The following is a 25,215-nucleotide window of genomic DNA, read 5'->3' as shown; positions in this document are numbered from 1 at the left end:
TAGTTTATTCTACAAACTAAGGGTGGAAGGAGTGGGGGGAGAGAATGAAGAGTAGAAAATAAATTCTGTTAATGATATGTATGTTATCAAGAGTATTATAGTTGTTACTGTTGTTGTTACTACCAGTTCCAGCCCACCCCATGGACAACTCGTGGAGATAAAATAAAATCTATTTGAGGGACTCTGTAAATAAGTTTAATCACTTCAAATTAAATGCATAAGTATATTTTAAACATCTTAATAAATCCCTATCTGTAAATGTAACATAAATCACATACCTGCCAATACATTTATGTGTATTTTGAGTGGATAATGATTAATAATCTAAATTGACTAAATTATACCTAACGGTGCAGTACCATCCCATAGTTTACATGGGTACCATTCAGTTGGAAAGTTAATTTGCTTTCAGTTCAAATTTATATTCTATTGCTGCTCATTGACATCAATTAGTTACTTTAATAGGGGGTATGAATCTAATATAGATGACATAATGAGACTACTTTCATAAGTCACAAAAACCCTTAATTTTATTTTTTTTCTTTTACTTATTTATGTCTCACTTCTCCCCTGAATTCTAGTCGTACATTTCCAGGTATTAAGTAGATTTTGCAACCTGGATTCAGAAAGCACCTGGCACTTAGAATTGTTAAAGCTTCAATTTGTCTTAAAGACATAAGTATCCACTCACTTATCAAGGCTTGAAACCCTTTTTCACTGTATTTATATCCCTTCGCCAAGTCTAGTCATTCTTGCCTTTTGAGGTGTTATTGGAATACTTTGTCTTAGCACCCACAGTGTTTTTGCTCTATTTCAGATCTTGGCTAGGGTACTTCACTCCTTGAAGTCCCCTACTACAAGCTTTCACTCTTCTCATTTGTCCTGTATATTATAACCTTTCTAAAAACAGATCTTAGTCACAGCTCTCCCTGGTTTAAAAGTCTTCAGCAGCTTTCCCATTGCCTTCAAAATAAAGTCTGTGCTCCCAAGTATAGCCTAACAGTCCTTCCCCAAGTGACCTTACTCTACTTTTCCACCTTACTCTACTTTTCCAACTTTATCTTCAGCTATTTCTCCAGTGTACCTTCTCCTGTAGCCACATATCAGATTATTCTGACATCCCCCAAATAAGCTACGAACTTTGAGATGCCATGGCTTTACTCTTGCTGTTCTCTCTTCCTGGAATGTCATTTTCCCTCTCAGCTTCTCTTCCATTACTACTAGAATTCCTAAGACTCATATGTTAGAAGCTTTTGGAGTTAGAGAAAAGCATTTCTGTTCTCTTAAGGATCTGGAATTCTGAGGATATTTAACTAATTTCTTAAAAATTATCTTTGCGTTTTTTATTAGACTAGAACCAGATGGGCCTCAGTTTTCAACGTCTTTATTAGTCATTAAAATTTAATATGAGATGGTATCAGATCAGAGACTTACATATTTGTTAATACAATCCAAAAAATGCAGTTTTGAAATAGGTACATTGTGTGTACATATATATTTGAATTCCTTTCAGTATGTAAGTAGAGATAAGTTAATTTTATATATGATAAATCAGCTATTAAATATCTCATGGGAGTCAGACTGTAATTTAAAATGATCATATGCTTAATAGAAGTACAGTCTAAAAAAGACATATAATAAATACAATGATATTGGATCACATATTAACAGAAACCACAGACCCAGAAAGGCATATAATAGTGATAATTGGTACAGTTGTTTTATAGTGAAAACCCTGCCTTCTGGTATTTGTAGAAATTAATGCAATTACTTCAGAAGTGGCAGAATATAAGTATTCTCTATGTCACCAGTAGAGTGAGTGCTTGTACAGGGAAACAACTTCTCTACCTTTTGAGAAAGTTGAAATCTTCAGACTGTATTTTCTTAGAAATCAGATTGATATATTTTTTTATTTTGCAATATCACACTTTTATAAAAATATCTTTATAATAGGTTATGTATTCTTTTGTTATCTAAAATAAAGTGATGTTAATATAAATATTTTCTTTGATTATATAAAAGTAATATAAGTTCTTTGTTGAAAATTCAAAAGACAAAAAGAAAAATAATGGAAAAACCCATAATTAGAGAAAGTGACACAACATTTTAATGTATATCTTTCCATTCTTAGCATATTTTTAAAAATTAAAACTGGGATCACAATATACATATTTGTAATCCATTTTTTATTTAACATTTTGTTGGAACATTTTCTATTCTATTGGAATATTTCTTTGGAATTTTCAATGTTTTAAATATATTTTAAAGATCAATCATTATATATATCTATCTTTTAAGGGAAATCTAATATAAATGATGGCTAAATTCTAAGATAATTTATTAACGGGTCTGCTTAACTAATTAGAAACTAAAGAAAGGCAAGATAATTGAGACATAAAATGAAGAGACTTTTCTCTTTACTTTTTTTTTTTTTTTTTTTTTTGCTGTATGCAGGCCTCTCACTGTTGTGGCCTCTCCCGTTGCGGAGCACAGGCTCCAGACGTGCAGGCCCAGCTGCTCCGCGGCATGTGGGATCTTCCCAGACCGGGGCACGAACCCGTGTCCGCTGCATTGGCAGGCAGACTCCCAACCACTGCACCACCAGGGAAGCCCTTTACTTTTTCTTTTTACGATTAGGATTATTATTTAAAATATCCCCTGTTTCTAACTACATGAATATAAGGCATGAAGGGAATAAAATAATCAGGTCTAACTGGTTTGTTAAAAAAAAGTCATTTGTTCTCCTTTGCAGATTAAAATACAAGGGCATTTTTAAAAACTAATTAGTAGAAGTGGGAAAAAAATTTGAGAAGACCATGTTTACTATGGCTATCAATTAGTTGTACTTCCCTGGGAACATAAACTCCTCAAGGGAAGAAAATAATAATCTTTATTGATATGTAGTAAATATTAGATGAGACATTTAATGAAATCACAATTTGGATCAATAATTCATTAGGGGAGTTAAGAAATAAAACCTTTGGAGCTTCCCTGGTGGCACAGTGGTTAAGAATCCACCTGCCAATGCAGGGGACACAGGTTCGAGCCCTGGTCTGCGAAGTTCCCACATGCCGCGGAGCAATGAAGCCCATGCGGCACAACTACTGAGCCTGTGCTGTAGAGCCTGCGAGCCACAACTACTGAAGCCCGCGTGCCTAGAACCCGTGCTCTGCAACAAGAGAAGTCACCGCAATGAGAAGCCCGCGCACCACAACGAAGAGTAGCCCCCACTCACCACAACTAGAGAAAGCCCACGTGCAGCAACGAAGACGCAACGCAGCCAAAAATAAATTAAATAAATTAATTTTTTTTAAAAAAGAAGAGGGCTTGCCTGGTGGCGCAGTGGCTGGGAGTCCGCCTGCCGATGCAGGGCACGCGGGTTCGTGCCCCAGTCCGGGAGGATCCTGCGTGCCGCAGAGCGGCTGGGCCCCTGAGCCGTGGCCGCTGGGCCTGCTCTTCCAGAGCCTGTGCTCCGCAGTGGGAGGGGCCGCGGCGGTGAGAGGCCCGCATACCGCAGAAGAAAAAAAAAAAAGAAAAAGAGAAATAAAACCTTTGTACTCATTTAAAAAGTTTTTTTATTTACTGTTTCATATTTGTTAGATATTATCTTAGTTCAGGCTGCTGTAACAAAGTACCATAAACTGGGTGGCTTATAAACAACAGAAATTTATTTCTCACAGTTCTGGAGACTGGAATTCTAAGATCAGGCTGCCAGCATGGTCAGTTTCCGGTGAGGTCCATCTTCTGTGTTGCACATGGCCTCCACCTTGTTGTATCCTCACAAGGCAGAGAGCAGAGAGAGGAAGCAAGCTCTCTTGTGACTCTCATAACAGCACTCATCCCAAATCCCATTCATGAGGGCTTCACTCTCATGACTTCATCTAATCCTAATTACCTTCCAAAGGCCCCAAATTCTAATACCATCACATTGGGGAATAGGTTTTGACATGAATTTGGTGGTAAGGAGATGGACACAAACATAGTCCATAACAGATACAGCTTAGAAACTTTCACTTTTACATAGGCACAGACCTTTAGGAAATAACAAGATGGTTAAAGAAGTTTGCAAGGTGTATTTTCAGTCAGGTACTTAATGGGCTTCAAAGGCGTATTTTAAGAAAGATGGATGTCATGCTCACTTTGCAAACTTTTCTGGGTTAGAAGGCATATTGCAATGTCAAATATGCAAACTCCATTAGGATGCAGTTACTTTGTGGAAAAGAAAATTTGGGTCAATTGTACTTTTAAATTATTTTCTTAGTTGTTTCTGAAAATCTGTTAGTGTTAATAACAAGAGGCAGAGGCAGTAACTTTAGATTCCTTGGAGTATCTATATAGGCATTGCCTACTTCTTGCTACTTTATAATTCATTATCCTGTTTTCCTACACTATTTAATCAACATCTGTAGTTCGCTTCTCATTAGTTTTCCCTGTTTACTCATTGGGTGTTGTTAGTGATTTCCAAGCAGGCAAATTTAGCAGTGTATATGTAATCAATATTTCACATTATGGTGATCTGCTTTAATTATAGTTTCCAGGAGTTAATGCATATAAATATGTGACCTACCCATGTAAAGATACTGCATTCAGAGAGAACCCAGAGCTTGAAAGAATCTTTGGGTTCTTTCCAGGCTGGGCCGATGGCAGCACCAGAACTTTTTTTTTTTAATATATATATATTAAATATATATATATTATAGTTTTTAATAAATTTATTTTATTTATTTATTTTTGGCTGTGTTGTGTCTTCGTTGCTGGTGTGGGCTTTCTCTAGTTGCGGTGAATGGGGGGCTACTCTTCGTTGCGGTGTGCAGGCTTCTCATTGCAATGGCTTCTTTTGTTGCAGAGCACAGGCTCTAGGCGTGCAGGCTTCAGTAGCTGTGGCTCGTGGGCTCTAGAGCATAGGCTCAGTAGTTGTGGCACACGGGCTTAGTTACTCCGAGGCACGTGGGATCTTCCCAGACCACGGCTCGAACACGTGTCCCTTGCATTGGCAGGCGAATTCTTAACCACTGCGCCACCAGGGAAGCCCAGCACCAGAACTTTTATTTAAGTCCTCCTGGTTGAGGATGAAGATAGGTATGGATAGGAGATGTACCTCAAAGTTGCGTTTTTCCTAACAAGTACAACTTTTTAATGAATACTCTAGGATTGCTAGGGATGTCTTAGACATTCCTATTAAAGATTATGGGAGAACTGAGTCTCTGCTAAGTCATCCTTAGGGGTTATCATTTTTATTAACAGATGAAGAAGCTGAGTCCCAAGGAATTTAAGTACCTTGCACAAAGCCAAATAATTTGCATGTGTCATAGCTAGCACCTAACTCTATGTTTATTGTTTTTGTTTGCCCACCTCCTTTTTATTATGAAAAGAATCAGGAGGAATTTCACTAATTGAAACAGCATCATTTTATTGACAATTAAAGGCACTTGCTGTGGGCCTTTGCTCTATGACATTTTTGCCAATGCGATATTGCCAAATGCAATTAAAATCTGTTCTTAAAATCTCACTCTTTGTTCTCTCCTTCAGTTTTCTCTCAGTGATCAGTTCTCCACTTCAGAATGACTGCTCTCGCATTTCACATTACGTGTGCACAAGCCCCATCTAGTGGTGCAGTGATGTGGCTGCAGGTTTATAATTATCAGCTTGCTAATAAATAACTCAGTGATTATAATAGGTCCAGGCTAGGGTAAAAATGTTACTTTATAGTCTAAAAATAAATTTATTGGGGAAATGATAATATATATGATGGGTCTAGCAAAAAGCACAATGTAGACAGCTCATTAGTTTTGTAATTGAGTCAGAAAAAGTGATATGAAAAATAGTTAAATAAATCATTAAGTTTGTCTATCTTATAGTACTTTTACGTAGAGTCAGAGTTCAAGGACCAATTTTTTTAAGGGCCAGTATTCTTAAATAAGTTAAGGGTGTTACTTCATTATAGGGATAGGACTATTATTTTGTGCTGGTAATACCCACAGAGACTCATTTCCAAGGAGGAAAAACCAATGCTTGTATTTCAAGTTATTAAGGATATAGGAACACTTGTTAAAGGAAAAAGTAGACATCATTTTAAGTTTTCTTAGATAGCTTTAAAAGAGACCAAAACCCTCAAAATTATCCCTGAAGTAGCCATTTTGAATTATCAGAAATAAGCAAAATACTGTATTTTTGTTATAATTAGACTCAAAATCAAAGTTAGTATTTGTCTTTTGAGTGCCTCTGAGATGGTCACATCTGTGTATTTCTTAAAATGAGGCAGATAGGAAGGCATAGTTGGATGTTCGTTTTATAGAACTAAGAGCATAAATTCACTTTTGTATTGGTAGAGAAGTTTGAAGTTTGGTATTTGCTTTTAAATGTATATTGCTTGTATTTATGACTTATTTGATGTGGGGCTTATGGTCAAAATGCAGGGAACCTTTACAATTATTGGTTATTATGTCATGATTTCTAGGGATGTGCTAAGGTAGAGAGTAGTGTCTTCACTAAAGCCTGCTTAAAATATAATTTATAGAATTTGATTGGCAATCTACAGTGTTTCATAGTAAATATACAAACCAGGGGCTACTGCTGATGCTCTTGGTCTTTTTGTCTAGATCACTCTGAATTATTCACCTTTATGTTTCTTCTTCCAACCCCTAATGGTATTTGGTAAATATTAGGACACTCAATGTCAACAAACACATGCTTTTACTTCAGTTTAAATTTATTTTTATGCAGCTTTTTTTTTAAATTGTATTTTCTTACAGTGGTATTTGGTATTTGCAAAGTAAATTTGAAGTAAGAAAGAAATGGGAACAGTTGATTTTCATTCGAGTTGCTTTTTGGTAAACTGTTTTTGGTAACTATTTTACAGAATAAAAATTAACACATGTGATCTGATACTGTTTCATGTGTTATTTTCTGCGTAAAGTTCTGGATGTAATCAGATGCTGAAATATTTAAATCTCCATTACATTTGTATATGAATGTGTTTGTTGTTACTATTGTTGTAGGAGGGAAGCAGATTCAGGATTTAGGATTGCCATTGCTGTATTATAATAATACCCTTTCTACTCAACATTAAGTTTATTTTTCTATGTTATTAAAGGGTCTTCTCTGACTTCTTGCTCTTCTTGACATTAGGGGCCTTAATTATTGGGGGTTAAAATACAGTACAAAACAGAATAGTAAAATCATAATAGAAGAGGGGTTGTGGGTTCTTGGGCAATAATATAAGTCTTGAAGGTCAGGAAAAGTGGATGATTTAGTATTTAAATTAGAAGTTTCTTTTCTAAGCACACTAGATTTAACATTGAGCACAATAAATTGATGCTATGACTCTTTCATACAGACTTTGGAGGGCTGCCTTTTTGTCAGATCAGATTCTTTATTGCCATGGACTGATGAAACAGGTATCAGATGGCTAATTGCAGTAGGAGAGGAAAAACTACTGACAAAAGAGATAGATCAAGAACTTGGCCTTGATATTTGAGTATCGTGAAGTTTCATTATCTAGGGACTGTTTGGAGCCATCAGTTGTAATGCTGTCACTATTAATGAATGTATTGATGGCACCACACTGTGGCTTATTGAAGTGAAGGGTTAAAATATATGCGTGTCTTATAAAATATATTCTATTAAAGTTCTGAATGGAGACTTAAATAGATGTAACAAAATCTTATAAGAACTCATTAAATATTCTTGGTTTCTTTGTTATTTTCATAAAGCAATATAGCTAGTAAGTGTTTGCACCTGTTTGCTATGGCTTTTGCTTATGCTAATTTACAGTGTGTTATGTTTGGGCTGCTGAAAAGATACGGGTATCCATATGTACAGAGTAGCACTGATAAATACATAAGAGATAGCACGTGGCAGTGTTGAACTTGGAACCCTTTCTGTGTGTTCAACAATCTTTATAAATTACTAGGCAGCCTGGTATATTAAAAAGGGCTTATAAGTCAGGAAGTGACTTCCAAATGCAGGCTATACCATATACTGCCAGAAGAGCTTTTGAGAAAGTCAGCTGGTGTCTCTGAGCCTTAATTTCCTCTCTCCAAAATGGGTTAAAAACAATGATGCCTACCCTCATAGGCAATACGTATAACTTTACTAGTTAAAGCAACAGATACATCAGATGATAAAGCAGATACGTCCCAGAGCTTTTCTTTCCTTTCCTTAATTGAGATTTTTCAAGCTGGATATCTGACTGTGGCCTACCACTGGTTGCCAATTATCTTTTGTTGAGTAATTGTTATTTATCTTGAGATCTTTATCCTTTTGGTTTTTCTCCTTTTTATTCTTTTGATAATAAGATGCTCTTTCTTGTACGAAATTATGCTGATAGTAGATTGTAGTGGTTTTCAAACCTGTTCCTGGCAAAACAAGTTTGACAACAAAACATGGAGTCAGTTACTTCCTTTTTAAAAAAAAAAAATCATTTTTAAACTGACTCATGAAATCTAAAGGCTTGGGAATCCCATTTTTCTTGTACTTTTTGTACTGTTTGGCCTAACTTTCTAATGAATAAGGACTTTGTCTAACCAAGGTAGTGTCCAGGACAGATAGATATCCTAAGGCATTTTGCTACCTCGATATACTGGTGAATAAAGTTAACATGTCTGACATAATTCAATTTGCAACCAAGTAGACTGCTGCATATAAGAAGTAGACTGTAGGTTAGTATGCAGTTTCATCCAACCAGATATACATTTATTTCTCTCTGACTGATTTTCAGGGAGTTGTAGTACAATGAGAGATATCTTAAATGTATACATTTTAATTCCATGTTAAGGAACTTTGTTCATTGTTAGGATCTTTCAGAGCCTGTACGTTATTAAGTTAGTTAATATCACACCAGCAAAGCATAGGGTTGTGATTCAATTAAAAGTTCTAGTTGGTAAAATTCTAGATGAAGGACTTTAGTGTATATATGGAGGCATAATTATTGCAGAATTGAGATCCAGAAGGGATTAAAGAGATCATAAAGACTAACCTTATGCTTGAGAAGCAGAAGTAGAACCAGAGACGTTGGCAGTATAGCTAGGAAACTTAGTGCTAAGGAAAAGAAAGCCTTTTAAAAATGAGGAAACCCTTCATGCATTGTTGGTGGGAATGTAAATTGATACAGTCACTATGGAGAACAGTATGGAGGTTCCTTTAAAAACTAAAAATAGAACTGCCATATGACCCAGCAATCCCACTACTGGGATATACCCAGCGAAAACCAGAATTCAAAAAGACACATGCACCCCGTTCTTAATTGCAGCACTATGTATAATAGCCAGGACATAGAAACAACCTAAATGTCCATCAGCAGACAAATGGAAGAAGAAGGTGTGGTACATATATACAATGGAATATTACTCAGCCATAAAAAGGAATGAAATTGGGTCATTTGTAGAGACATGAATGGACCTAGAGACTGTCATACAGAGTGAAGTAAGTCAGAAAGAGAAAAACAAATATCATATATTAACACATATATATGGAATCTGAAAAAACTGGTATAGACAATCTTATTTACAAAGCAGAAATAGAGACACAGACGTAGAGAACAAACGTATGGATACCAAGGGGGAAAGGGGGGGTAGGATGAATTGGGAGATTGGGATTGACATATAAACACTATTGATACTATGTATAAGATAGATAACTAATGAGAACCTACTGTATAGAACAGGGAACTCTACTCAGTGCTCTGTGGTGACCTAAATGGGAAGGAAATCAAAAGAGAAGGGATATATGTATACGTATTGCTGATTCACTTTGCTGTACAGTAGAAACTAACACACTTTATATTGTAAAGCAACTATACTCCAATAAAAATTTTTAAAAAAAAGAAATTAAAGAGGGGACATCACTACAGATCCCATGGACATTAAAAGGATAATAAAGGAGTATATGGGGAAAACAAAATAAAAATGAGATAATCCTTAAAGCTGAAATTTTGCATTCCATTATAACATATTGTGTAGATTGATAAATCAACTTGCTCCATTAAAATGGTGGCTACTTTATAACTGATACTTATTCATAATGCACATCATTAGCCTAATTACAGGGCTAATGAGGCAATGGAGTAAATGCTCAAAATGTTCAACATCAGTTTCTAGGTATTAAGAATGATACATTATAGCTCAACATTAAGTGTATACATTTATACTTTTTTCCTCACTTTTTACATCTTTTAAGTATATGTTTCTCCAGATAGTCTTTACCTCAGATTTATCATGAAACCTTGAAGCCAGTAGTCATTTTTCTAACAACTTATATATATATATATATATATATTTTTTTTTTTTTTTTTTTTAATTTTGTTTTTTGGCGGGCCTCTCACTGTTGTGGCCTCTCCCGTTGCGGAGCACAGGCTCTGGACGCGCAGGCTCAGCGGTTATGGCCCACGGGCCTAGCCGCTCCGCGGCATGTGGTGTCTTCCTGGACCGGGGCATGAACCCATGTCCCCTGCATCGGCAGGCGGACTCTCAACCACTGCACCACCAGGGAAGCCCACGACTTTATATTTTAATAGCATTTTCTATTTTAAATAATAATTGAGAAATTTATTTGCTAGGACAGTGACTGATTTAAAATTTCCCCTTACTGTTTTTTTTTAAATGATTACAGAATTAATACATGCATCACAGAATTATATAACTCAGAAAGTTAAAGGCTGCAAAATCTTTTTTTAAATAACTCTGAACTAACTAGTGTTAACAGACTGGGGATTATACCTCAGATTTTTAAAAAATCTATACACATGCAAATATTTCTGTTTTTATAATAGTATAATCATATCACACATATTTTTAAAATAATTCTATATTTGTAGTCTTGATTACTAAAACCTTATGACTGTGTGTGTGTATATATATATATATACACACACACATATGTATTTGTGTATATGGTTTGTGTGGTGTATGCATTTGAAATACATCACTCCACCCAAATATAACTATACCTTAAAATCTGGTAAACTAGCTAACATGATAGTTTTAGTCTTATTCTCTGGTACTTGATTCTAAAAAATATTTTGCTGTATTTTATCCTGACAGGTTACTTTGAAATACAAATGTATAAAAAAAAAAAAAAGAAATACAAATGTATATATGCATACACACTTATACAATATATCCAATGTGTAGCCACTGTCCTAGCAAGGTAAATATATACAAAAAGAAGAGAGGGACAAATGGGAGAACTTTTTTTTTTCAATTCCTGCATAGTCTTACCTGATTTCTTACTTGAGTTATCTGTCGTATAACATTTTAAAGAAGTCAAAATCTGTATGGGAACATGATGATACAGTGAAACAAACAAGTTTTTAAAGTGTTTGTTCAACTTATAGTTTTTTTTGTTTAAAACTATAGTAGCTTTTGAAATTTTCATGTAGAAAGCAATTGGGATAGATTTTTCAAGTGATGATCTCCTGGGAAATCTCTTTGCTAATTTATATATTTCCAGATAGTGGTAGTATTCACTTTGAGGATCTTAGAATCACCAGAAGTTCTAGCTGAAGAGAGATTCTGATTCAGCATGTCTGGCGTGCGGTCTGAGATTCTGAATTTCTAAGAAAGTCCCAGGCAATGCCAATATATTGCTGATCTCTGGAGTACACTTTGAAGAGGAAGGCTTTAGGACAAAACTTGGCAAACTTTTTCTGTAAGGGTCCAAGTGGTAGTTTTGGCTTTGTGGGCCGTGTGGTCCCTGTTACAACTCTTCAACTCTGCCATTGTAGCACCAAAGCAGCCAAAGACAATACTTAAAGGAATGAGTGAGACTATGTTCCAATAAAAAGAAATAGGTGGCAGGATAGGTGTACCTTAGCTTGCCAAGCCCTCCTTTAGGAGACGACTCTGAAATTAGATATTGCTTATAAAAAATTTCTAATTTTTGGTTAAAAAGTATATATATGTTTATATATATTCAGTGTAAGATGGAGTGGGCTTGTTTGTTCAGGTTAGTTTTATAGTTGTTAGGATGTAACACACGTTTCGGAAAATCTCATTTTACACCAATTTATACTAACTTATAATAATTACTGCACACCTAAATGGTAAACATAATAACTTTTCCTGAATATCTGAGTTGTAATGAATAAATGATTATGATGAAGTAGTGATGAAAGGTCGGCTAAAGGCTGTTTGAACGAACAGGAAAGCTTACAATTTGAGTATGTTTAAAATTATAACAAAATAAATGAGACAGTTATTAAAAAACCCATTGTATTAATTTTACTCACTTCTTTTAGATTGCGAGTCTACAAGTTACTTCCTTGCCAAGAATGGGAAGAATTTTTCAGGGTTAAGAAATAGACTAGGAACTATAAGTAAAACTAGCTTCCTTTTACCAGGCCTTGTACAGAGAAGGAAGGATGAAGTGCCTGCCCTGTAAAATTGCAAAGTTATAGAGGTCAAAGAAAGGTCAGGTAGGAGAGAGCCTGGAACTAACGAAATGTTGAAATAGCAGAAGACCTCAAATCCATTCTAAAGTAGGCCAAGGGCTGTGATGTTCCATATAAAATGGATCAAGAGGCAGAGTTGAATCATCCAAAGTAAGATCTGAATAACTAAGAGTTCACAACCTTTGTAGTCTGAACTAGAATCGTATTAGCTAGCACTATCCATCATCCATCCGTCTGTCTTACATCCCTTTCCCATTTTTTTCTGTAGCTATTCCAAATCTTCACTTTGCATTTTAGTTTTCAGTGGACTTCACTTCCAGTTTCATGAAAGGTCATCATGAGAGTACTTCCTGCTTCTTCCCTCCCCCTTTCATGATTACGAACTTAAATTTACATCCACTTTCATCATACCACCCGTTCCTTTTATCTCAGAATAAAGTGTTCTTCTCCCAATTTTACTTCCTTTGTTGTAGATCCACCGCCCCCCCTTCCCACCGCACCTCCCCTTTTCATATATCTTCAGCCTTTCCTTTTATATCCAATATTCTTGTTAGGATATTTTTTAAACATTCAAGTTTCTCCTGTGTTAGAGAAAAAAATCCTCATGCCCAGATCTCTCCATAGCTAAATATCTTATAAGACTAGAGAAGAGATAGTCCCTGTTTCACAGTGACTGTAGGTGTTACCACATGTGTCGTGTGTTCACTCCTACACTACAATTTTCCTCCTTGAATTGCCTGCAGAACTCTTAATTACAGAATTTAACTTTCATTTTCAATCCATTATTTGAAACGGTTTATCATTCCTTTTCGAAATGCCTTTCTTTCTTAATTTCTCTGGCATCACTCCCTCCTGTTTTGTTTTGTTTTCTGTCCAGCTTTCTGATCACTATTTCTCACTTGTGGAATCCTGTTTCATAAGCTACTACTTTGAGTAGCAGAAGTCTGGCCAAAGATTTCTGAGTCTGTCTAGCCTGTCTTGAGCCTCTGTCCTGAGAATCTTCCTTTTGGTTTTCATTTGTATTTCCTGTTGCTTACTGGGAGTTTTTATTTCAGTGTCCCACAGGTATTTGCAGTTTAGCACATCTAAAATTGACTTCATTATTTCCCACTTCCCACCGACCTGTATCTTCTCTTGGGTTCCCTATCATGGTGAACGGTGTTTCATCCAGCCAGTAACTCAAATGAGAAACCTGGCATCACCTTCAGTTCTTCCTTCTCCCCCAGTAACTCCAGCCAGTCAAGGATAAAAAATAATGGTTGACATTTATTGTGTTTATGATCGTGTGCTCAGTAAATGGGAGGCACTGCAACAAGTGCTTGTTAATAGTAACTCATTTAGTCTTCACAGGAACACTAAAGAGAGGAATTATTAACCTTATTTTAAAGATGGGGAATTAGATTTCCAGGTAGGCTAAAGTAGTCCTGTAAATAATAGAGCCATGTTCAAACACCCTGTGGAATGAAAGTTAGCTTTCCAAGTCTTTTCACTCTCACCATACCAAACTATTAACCATTTCCTGCATTCTCCATTGTGTGTTGCTTCTGCACATATTGTATTTGTTTAGAACTCTAAATTAGTCATACTCAGTTTTAGCTCAGGTGTTGACTCTTCTTTAAAATCTCTCCCCTTCTACAAATCGAATGGCTCCTTTGTCTTCCAGGTAATGCTGTCTACAGAACTTTACTTAGCGCACTGTGTGACTAGACACATCTTTGAGGACAACATTGATTCTTGCTTACTTCTCTGTCTCCCATATATAATGCCTGATATAGGAAATTCATACTGTAAATTTTGGTGAAGTAAAATAATGGAAAGAAAGTTAAGAAAATTATAAAATAAAGAACTTTAGAGTATAAAGGGTGAATGTAATATATGTTGTTTTTTTCTAAATGAGAGACATAGCATTTCCTCAGTGAAGAAAGCTTTCTCTTTGAAATTCTAACCCTTATTTCTTATATAACACTGGTAAAGTTATTTGGAATACACACAGTTCCCCAGCAATTTCTGTAAGTAATTTGTTGTATCATTTTGTGTTTCTGAAAGAAACATAAAAAATGCTTGGTAAGTGATTGAAATATGGTGAGGTTTAGTATTTTCTTTCAGATTTTGGGTTTGGGTTAAGAACTTTTGACTCCAGATAAAGAACTGATAGTTACTCCAACCAAGCTCACACAGCTTAAAATTCTTTAGGAATTAGAGATTTCTTGGCTAGGTATAGAATGAGAAATAAAAGTCAGCTCAGATGTGTGAAGAAGGAATAGATTAGTACCAGCTAGTTCATCCTGTCTCCTACTGAGCCAGTCAGACACAGAAACAAATAGCCAGCTGGTTCTTAATGTAGGACTTTAATATAATTTCCTATTCTGACAAGCAGAGAGCTTTCTGCTTAGAGCAAAATCAGTTGGCAGTGATGCTACTGTATTAAATTGCAGGAGTTCTGTCATAAAAACATGTCTGAAATGTGGGAATATATGTGAGGGAAAGGAAATACAGGAATTAATATGGTAAGGAATGAAGATTTCAAGAACGTGGAGTCTAGTATGTAGTACAGAGATTCAGTTTGGAGTCAGCCAAACCAAGGCTAGAGTAAAAACAATAAACAACATGAAATGAAAAAAGAGCTGCTAATCTGTTTGGTCTCTCTCTTAAATAAACAAAGGTAATTTATATGAAACTTTTGACAGTGGCTTATTCAGTGCTTTTATTTGTGGTTCAAAAGTAAGAGCATGGTCACTTAAATTGCCAGAATCATTGAATTAATTTGAATCTTAAATTTGAAATGTATTCCATTCCTGAATAAATGAAAATAATTAAGGTATATGATGATTTATTCACTTTACAAGTTTCTGTTAAATATAAATATATTGCTAGAAAGTACATTTCCAGACTACAAAATCTAGATATAAATAGTGGAAATCTGAGTTCTCTAGTGAATTATAAAGGGAGGAGTGATTATGAACTCATAGGAAGAGGGTAATACCAAGCAGAAATGCACACAAACCTATAATTCTTCAGTCTCATTCTTCCCTCCACCTCCTGAGTCTGCTTGTATGTTATTGTTTTTTTCTCTGTTTTGGATTGGGGATGGGTCTAGATTTAGGTGTTTTACTTAGAAGGAAGGAAGAGTTGAAGTAGCAGACGAAAAGAATTTTTAAAAATCTCATCTGTAGCGAAGCTTTCTTTTCTGTACTAGATAGTGGCTAACATTTATTGATCATTTGGTATGTGCCAGACACCTGATTCTCATAACAACTTTATAAGGGTAGATTTTATTTTCATTTCCATTTTGGGAAATTGAGGCTCAGAGGTCAAACAATTCTGGCTTCATACCCCTTGTAAGTGGCAAAGCTTGGCCCTCAAACCATCTCTGTTTAGCTACAGAGCTCGAACTCTTAACCACTAATAGGAACCACATGAGTACTTTTTTGTAGGATTCTTTATTCTTAGAAGGGAATTCTTTAGAACCAAAACAAAATAGTACCTTTTTATAACTAATCTTTTAGGATATGGAAATAGTTCTATTATAATGAGCCTTTCTTTGTAACCATGTTTTCTCTAGTAATTTTTTCTTATTGAACAATATCTCCCATTTCCATATTGATTTCAGAAATGTATTGCAGTGGACTAGAACTTTATCTCAGGATAATAAAATTCACATTTAGGAATCCTAACATTTACTTTGGGAAACATTCTGGTTTTGTCATTGAGTTCTCTGTGTATTTTTCTACCTATTTTTAAATGGTCAACTGAATAGTCAGGTCTTAAAATTTTGGATTAGTATGTTAAATGAGGTCATATATTAATTTTCATTATATTTGTGTGTCTCCTTGATTGATTCTTTGGGACTAAAATATTTATGTATTGATAGTTATACTCCCTACATCATTGTTTCAGTTTAAGCACAGGTAATGTTGATGAATTAACCAATTTTAACAGGTAGGAAAAAAACTACATAATCTCATTCAAGTGTTTTTACTTATTCTGTGTTTGCTACTTGAATAGTCATAGCAATTTAAAACTGTAAGGGATCTTAAGTTTATCTGATCCAGTCCTTTACTTGATAACCATGAAATCTTAAGTGTGTAAGTTCACTTCTCCTGGTTTTGTCCTTTTCCCTTTATACCACAGTATCTCATTTGCTAGTCCATTGCCACATCTTTGAAAATTGACATCAAGGAAAGTTGACCTTGTTAACTCTGTTATTTGCTCTGCTCACTTGTATTTTATATCCAGTTGACAAAAAAGCATTTTGAGCAAAGGGGTATTTTAGGGAAATTAATCTGTACAATATGTTTTAGGTATAAGGAGAGAATGACTTGGAAAGAATTTCATCATGAATTTATTTTCTCGGTCACATTTATATATGAAATAATAATTGGGCAGTAAATACATTAGTTATGAGAAAAATAACTGTTAAAACCACAACAACAAAATCTGTAGGTCCATTAAAATTAAAAAAGACTGACAATACTAAATGTTGGTGACACTGTGGAGCAACTGAAACTCTCATATGTTGTTGGTAGAAGTGTAAAGTAATCAACTATTTGGGGGAAATGTTTGATGCTTTCTACTAAAGCCACATTTATCATACATCTACCTTATAACCCAGCAATTGCATTCCTAGGACTTCCCAAGAGGAATGAGTGCAGATGCTTACCACCCACCACAGGTGTGTACATAGTATCATGTTCATAGTAGCTCTCTTTATAGGAGCGCCAAATTGGAAACAACCTGAATTCCCAGTAGTAGAATGGATAAATAAATTTTGGTATTTTTATACAATGGAGTACTAAACTGTAATACAGAAGAACACACCAGTGCTACTACAGCACCATAGATGAATTTCACAAACACTACTGAGAGAAAGAATGCAGACACAAAAGAATACATCATGATGCCATGTAAATGGAGTTTCAACAGCAGGTGAAACAAGTCATCATGATAGCAGACAGTGTGGTAGTTATCTGAGGGTTTGAGTAAGGGAAGGTGGATATTGACAGGGAAGAGGAACAAAGGAGCTTTCTCTGGTGCTAGAAATGTTCTGTATTTGATCTGGACGGTAGGTACATGAGGGTATACCATAATAAAGATTCATTGATCTGTATATATGTTAGGCATTTGCACTTTGCTGTGTATATTTTATTTTTTTTATTTTTTATTTTTTTTGCGGTACGCGGGCCTCTCACTGTTGTGGCCTCTCCCGTTGCGGAGCACAGGCTCCGGACGCGCAGGCTTAGCGGCCATGGCTCACGGGCCCAGTCGCTCCGCGGCATATGGGATGTTTCCGGACCGGGGCACGAACCCGTGTCCCCTGCATCAGCAGGTGGACTCTCAACCACTGCGCCACCAGGGAAGCCCTAGTGTGTATACTTTAAATAAAAAGTAAAATGCATATATATAAAGAGAGATTGAGTAAAATAGGCACCATACTTAGTCATAATTTTTCAATTCAAAATGTGCCCTCTACAAGAAATAAATGAAAGGCTTTGACAAAGGGGTATCAAGATACCTTCAGCTTTTTACAGGACTTCAAAGATCACAAGAGACATAGGAGGGAAGACTTACCAGGAGTTCTCTGTATCTTCCTCGGGAGGAAAATCATGGTGGGTGTTTGAAAAGGAGCTTTAAATCAAGCAATTTGTCAAAGATTTTTAGTCCCTTGCCTGGCAGTACATGTGTGACAATGGCTACAACGTTCCCAGTGGGAGTATGGTGCGTTTGAGATGGTAGAAAGACTAAGAATCACTGCTCTGGAGTATTTCTTCATTGCCATTAGATTTCCTTGTTGTGCCTGGTTTGTGACGGTCACTAAGCATTTGAGCTTGTATATCTCAGTAAAGTTCAATTATATCAACATTGTAGTTATTATAATTTCCTAAAGTTCAGTAAACTGTACTTTAGAGATTCTTCTATTTTTGTGGGAATGCAGGTTCTCAAACTAGTAGAAGAGAACAATTAACTCCTGAAATTCTGTTCCATGATTAACTTTGTTAGTATGAATTTAAATGTTCTCAGGTCAGTAGTAGTTTTTTTTTTTACAGTGAATGATAATGCTGATAGTTATGATTAGATTTCTTTTTACTAATCAATTTTTGGAGGAATTCTTTTTTTAAAAGGAGCAAAGCATTTAGTGTATCTATTTTACTTTACCGTACAGTAGGTAATACAGCTAGGTAGATTAGCCCTTAATGGCCAACATGAGAAGCATCTTAAACTAGTCGCAGTTGAGTAAGATTGAGGGGAGAGAGTAAATAATAACTCCCATGGACCAAAACAGGGGGCCATCAGGATACATCAGGGTCTTCTGTAGTCTCAGGTGAATGCAACGGGGTTGTTCTTCGAAGAGAGTATCTTCTATACTCTCTGCCACTGATCTTACTGGACTGGAAATCATTATAATGAGGTGTCTTCGGATGTTAATGTTGATCTAAGTACTTCCCTGTCTTTGATCTGTGCTTAGGAAAGAAGAGGACAAGGGGAATGATAACCCTCTCAGCCCAGGGCCCTTATTACTTAGGACTTTCCATTCTTAGTACTGCTGGTGTGTACCTCCTCATATGTCCTTGATTTGGATTGCTCCCGTGAGAAGATTCTTTTCTGTCTCTGACACCAATTGGACCCTACCTTCTATTCTTTTTCGTATGTCTCATCCTTAATGGGATAAGCAAAGAGTATTATTGCAATACAATTAGTGCAAGGAGTGTTAAGAAAATGTAGTAAAATAAGTAAAATTGCTGCTTGATAGAGGGAACAAATGTCACATGAGCTATTTGGCTCTCATAGTAACCATTAAACAGTGTCTTTGCTGACACCTAGGAACTCATTGAAAGCCACTTAAGTAACCTATTAAGTTGAGAACTGAAATGTCTATAAAAGACATAATCTGATTTATGACTCACATATGGACAAGTGCTGTTTTTAGTGCTCAAAGAAAAAGTAGAATTCCTTCATGTAATCTAAAAAAATGGTACAAACAGGACAAATACTTGAAATAATATGTATTTTAAGTTATAAGTGAGAACAAGAGAGTGGGGAAACACAATGCTAATTTAAATGAAAGAACATGCTTGTAGTGTAACAAGATATGTACCTTAGAATTAGGTGATGGTACACACATGTGATTATGAGACACAGTAAAGAAGTTATAGGGATCAAACTGAGCATTTTGCTCTAAGTAATGAAATTGAAAAAATTACATTTGATAACCAAGACTTATATTTGACAGATCTATTACTAATTCTGAAGATGTCTAATACTCTTTTTTAACTTGTATATTAATGTATAAAAGATATTTGGGAAACATGTTTCCAGATTCTAAACATATTTGATAAAAACTGATGGTGTTTTTGTTATACCAAATTACATTTTCCTTTTTTCGTTTGTTTTTTTCTCCCCCTAGGAAACTGACTGGACATTCTTTCCACATGGGCTATAGTATGGCAATTTTGAATGGCATTGTAGCTGCTCTTACTGTAGCTTGGTGCCTCATGTAAACCCACACTGAAGCATTATTCTTGACAAAACTTAGTCACGATTGCTTTGTAATAACAGGGAAGAACATCATTGCCTACTCAGAAGACCAAGAAACCTGCTGCTCATTATGTGCTTCAGATACATGTCATATCATCATCATTATGGAGGACTTTTTAAGCATCGTTCTAGAGCCTAGGCATTGGGAATATCTAAGTATTAAGTTTCAAGTAATGCTTAAAAGTGTAAGACGTTTACCTCATCTTTTTACTTTTGTGTGCATTGTCCTTATAAGTTGTAGAAAACATTTTAATGGAACTCAAACCCGAAAACTTGGATGCAGAATATCCTGTATCAATGCCTGCCTTTCCATGTATATGTATATACTACATTTTTGCTAAGAAATACTGATAGTACTGTTTGAGATAGAAATATTTCTTATTTATTCATTATATTAGGAAAGCAAACAATGCCTGCTACTTTGACATTTTACAGAAGCTACTTTTAAATCAGAATATTTAGTTTTCGATATATAGAAGGTGCATTTATATTTTTTAATGGGCTATGGTTCTTTATGTGTTTTTTTACATATTTTCCTACTATATCTTGAATTTGTATGTTTTTAAATTGTTACATCTAGGCAAATGTAAATGTTATTTTTTAGCTCGTGCAAACCTTAATACCTACCGTTTTTAATAAGTATTTTGTCTTTTAAGAAAAGCACACTGGCCTGAGTTTAAAACTAAGTAAACTTATTTTTAAAAAAACAACAAAAAAGTTTAATTATTTAAGCCATGAAAATATTCAGGAAATTTAAAGCTATTCACTATTTCCATTTTCACAATTCCAAATATTTACCATGGTGTATATATGATTACTTCAACAAAACTGATATTATCTTGTTTTTAATAAATATAAACCTGAAGTTTTTATGTTTAGAAATGCTTGAACTAGTTTGTTTTTAATCTCCAAAATTTGGTTACCAAAATAGAAAAGGTATTTTGATACAGTGTGTACATGTATAATTTTTTAATGTATAGTTTCCTTATTTTCCTATTTAAATGTTCTTTTGTAATTGTGCTGTTTTGTTTTTTCATAGTAATTAAGCCTTAATTGTTCCCACTTCCTTTCTAAATACCTGTTTAGAATAGTCACTTCAATTTTAGAAAGATGGACTATTTTAAATACTGTTTTCCCTGGCCACAGAAAAACCTACATTAGGATAGCATTGTGTAGCAAAACTGCTTATTCAGGCCAAATGGGAAATGAGTATCTGCAGTGTGTTCCTGTTATCTGCAGATTGTTGTTACTGAGTAAATGATTTAATAATGTTTCTAAAAGTCTTAACATTTTTTTACTATTCAAAAACCTTTTATTGGAAATGCCAAATGCTGCTCTAATTTAAATTATCTGAAGTGTTTAGATTAATATGGGGGGAGGTGTAAGATATACACACATACATATACATAAATCCCATGGCTTAAGTATTCCTTCCAGAGCGGTTGTCATATGAACCTATTTTCACTTCCTGCCTTCCTCGCCCAACCTCCTCCTTTCCCCCTAACCTTGGCTCTAAAGGGCTCTTCTCTCCACCTCCCAAGTCGTCCCCCCTCCCCCACCCCATCATCAAATTTGGATAGCTTCTTCCAGATCTTTCTGTCTTATGACTAAGAAAAATATAGTAGACCCTTTACATGTAAATATCTGTAAGACATTATATCTATATATAATATAGATATATATCTGTAAGATACTTCTTCCGGAACTCTGTTTCTTTTGGACTAGCACTCCTCTTTCTTGGGAAATTTCTCTCTCCAGTGCTAACATAGAATCCAGATATAAACTATCCTGCTTCATTAGCAGAGTGATTGAGGATAAGTACCTAACCAAAGCTGGGCCAATTCTAGTTTCTTATCTTTTCTGGCCACAGTGATTTCAACAGGAATAGAGACATGACTTAAATTAGGCCAGTCCCTTCCCAGGATTTTTCAAGTTGAAATTAAGGTAAATTAAGCTGGGAAGATACAAGCCCAGGAGATGCTGGCAGCCAGGGTTTAGCCAAACTCAGTGGGAAAGAATAAGGCTGACACTGATGCTACTGATGACATTCCTCTAGTCCCTGAAGCCCAGTGGTGACCCTGCCATTCTTGAAATTGGTTTTCTCACAGTTTTGAAATCTGGAAGTCCAAGAATAGGGTGCCTGCATGGTTGGGTTCTAGTGAAGATAGCTGTCTTCTCATTGTATCCTACTTGGGTGGGGAGAGAGAGGGCTAGCTCTCTTCCTCTTAGAAAGATTCTAATCCCACCTTGGGGGCTTTACCATGCATAACCTAATTACCTCCCAAAGGCCCCACCTCCTAATACCATCCTGTGGGGAGTTAGTTTCAACAAATGAATTTGGTGGGATTTGGGGGGGCACAAACGTGCAGTCCACAACAATATCCAGTACCAAAAGTGGGGTCTTTGAAAAGATAAGATAGACTTGGACTTCCCTGGTGGCACAGTGGTTAAGAATCCACCTGCCAGTGCAGGAGACATGGGTTCGAGCCCTGGTCTGGGAAGATCCCACATGCTGCGGAGCAACTAAGTCCCTGCACCACAACTATGGAGCATGAGCTCTAGAGCCCACGAGCCACAACTACTGAACCCGTGTGCCACAGCTACTGAAGCCTGTGTGCCTAGAGCCCGTGCTCTGCAACGAGAAGTCACTGCATTGAGAAGCCCGCGCACCACAATGTAGTGTAGCCCCTGCTCGCCGCAACTAGAGAAAGCCCACATTCAGCATCGAAGACCCAACACAGCCAAAAATAAAAATAAATTTAAAAAAATTTTTTTCAGGTTCTAAAACACCAAGATAATTACTTATTTTTTAAAAAAGACAGACTTCCAGTGAAACATCTTAAAAGAAATTTTTCCATATTTTTCCATTTTTCCATTTCTGTTTACTTCATTATATCAGGACCCTATGTTGCAAGCAACATATACCATCTGACTAACTTAAGGAAAAGGAATTTATTGGAAGGATATCCAGTGACTCTCAGAACTGGTAGGCAGGAATCAGAGTATTAGAGGGTCAAGGAGGAGGAAGCAAGGGTACTATTTGTTAGTGGAAAAGCCTGGTCAGGATGATAAAATGAATCCTTGTCATTTGTTATTGTTCCTTGCAAGATCAGCTCAAGGTTCAGACAGCATCAAAAGTCAGTTGTTGGATAAAAATACACACTACATCCAGAAAGACCCCAACTTTATTTTTTTTTAATTAATTAATTTTCATTGATGTATAGTTGATTTACAATATTAGCTTCAGGTATAAAACATAGTGATTCAAAATTTTTTATAGATTATACTCCATTTAAAGTTATGAAATACTGGCTGTATTCCCTGTGCTGCACAATATATCCTTGTGGCTTATTTTATACAAAGTAATTTGCACCTCTTAATCCCCTACTCCTATCCCTATCTTGCCACTCCCTGCTACCCTCTCCCCATTGGTAACCACTAGTTCTCTGTATCTATGAGTCTTCTTCTTCCTGTTATATTCATTTATTTATGTTTTAGGTTCCACAAATAAATGATAACATAGTATTTGATAGTATTTGTCTTTCTTCATGTGAGTTATTTCACTAAACATAATACCCTCCAGGTCCATCCATGTTGTTGCAAATGGCAATATTCCATTCCTTTTTGTGGCTGAGTATTCCATTTATATATATATATATATATATATATATATATGTAAAACACTTCTTTATCCATTCATCCATTGATGGACACCTGGGTTGCTTCCATATCTTGGCAATTGTAAATAATGCTACTGTGAACATTAGGGTGCATTTACCTTTTTGAATTAGTGTTTTTCTTTTCTTTGCATATATACCCAGGAATGGAATTGCTGGATCATATATGGTAGTTTTAGTTTTTCGAGAAACTGCTGTACTGTTTTCCACAGTGGCTGTACCAGTTTACATTCCCACCAACAGTGTACTAGGATTCCCTTTTCTCTACACCCTTGTCAATATTTGTTATTTGTGTTCTTTTTGATGGTAGTCATTCTGACAGGTGTGAGGTGATATCTCGTGGTTTTGATTTGTATTTCTCTAATGATTAGCAATAATAAACATCCTTTCATGTGCCTGTTGGCCATCTGTATATCTTTTTTGGAAAAATGTCTATTCAGTTCTTCTGCCCGCCCCCCCCCCTTTTTTAAGATTTTTATTGGAGTATAATTGCTTTACTGAGTTGTGTTTCTGCTGTATAACAAAGTGAATCCGCCATATGTATACATATATCCCCATATCCACTCCCTCTTGCATCTCCCTCCCACCCTACCTATCCCACCTCTAGGTGGTCACAAAGAACTGAGCTGATCTCCCTGTGCTATGCAGCTGCTTCCCACTACCTATCTGTTTTACATTTGGTAGTGTATATATGTCAGTGCTACTCTCTCACTTCGTCCTAGTTTACCCTTACCCCTCCCCGTGTCCTCAAGTCCATTCTCTACATCTGCATCTTTATTCCTGTCCTGCCCCTAGGTTCATCAGAATCATTTTTTTTGTTTTTAGATTCCATATATATGTGTTAACATACGGTACTTGTTTTTCTCTTTCTGACTTAACTTCACTCTGTATGACAAAGACCCCAACTTTCAATGTTGTGTCTCAACTGGCTTCATACCAGTCTTCAATAGATTATCCCAATGTTCAGAAACAGCAGCTAATGGGAATTCCCTGGCGGTCCAGTGGTTAGGACTCAGCGCTTTCACTGCTGGGGCCCAGGTTCGATCCCTGGTAGGGGAACTAAAAAACAACCAGCAGCTGATGAGCGATAGGTTAACCAAGAATTAAGTACATTATCTGACCTCTTCTGTGTAGTAAGTTCTTTTGACTAGAGCAGTGTTGTGTGAGAATCCATGATAATGTATACACTATTCAGTAAATCCATAAATGATGCTGCTGCTAGAAGTATCATAGACAAGAAAAGCAAATCTAAGACCATAATATGTCTACCAATGAGGACAAAACTGCTAAAATGTTACCCCTTCTAATGCAGTTAGTTGGCTACCAGGTTGCAGGGCTGACCCCCCAGTATATGATACCATAAAAGGGCTCTTGGTAAAGTGGGGGTACGGGAGTGAAGATGGGGAGGGGATGTGAGAGTAGCCAGGAAAGCCTCTGAAAGTGCAGCTCTATCTGTAGACTCCATCCTTGCACTTTGTTTATCCTCCCATTAAGCACTGGCTTGACAGAAGGAGACTAACATTTACAGAATATGTTATCTTGTCTACCTGATTATTCAGAGCTTCTTTCACAGTGAGGGCTTTGCTGTGAGCATTAACATAACTCAGACGTATTCTC

The 25,215-nt window shown here is 36.0% G+C and overlaps 1 protein-coding gene across 4 annotated transcripts in view; it reads left to right on the top strand.

The window, feature by feature from the left end:
* ARL6IP6 (ADP ribosylation factor like GTPase 6 interacting protein 6) overlaps nt 1–21,196 on the top strand; it is a 44,902-nt gene extending 23,706 nt beyond the window's left edge. For 2 of the 4 annotated variants that reach the window (XM_029224728.1, XM_029224731.1), the window contains one exon: nt 2,455–3,103. In XM_029224728.1, the coding sequence (XP_029080561.1) occupies nt 2,455–2,650 (196 nt within the window). In that variant the 3' untranslated portion in view covers nt 2,651–3,103. Of the gene's footprint in view, nt 1–2,454; nt 3,104–19,790 lie in introns of those variants that run through there. The other 2 variants (XM_029224732.1, XM_029224729.1) reach the window with 2 other exon arrangements.
* Nucleotides 21,197–25,215: the final 4,019 nt, after the last annotated feature.

Source organism: Monodon monoceros, unplaced genomic scaffold (genome assembly GCF_005190385.1).
Source record: "Monodon monoceros isolate NGI ecotype Baffin Bay Population unplaced genomic scaffold, NGI_Narwhal_1 Super_Scaffold_16, whole genome shotgun sequence".
Taxonomy (NCBI): Eukaryota; Metazoa; Chordata; class Mammalia; order Artiodactyla; family Monodontidae; genus Monodon; species Monodon monoceros.
This window is presented reverse-complemented; position numbering and strand designations above follow the sequence as displayed.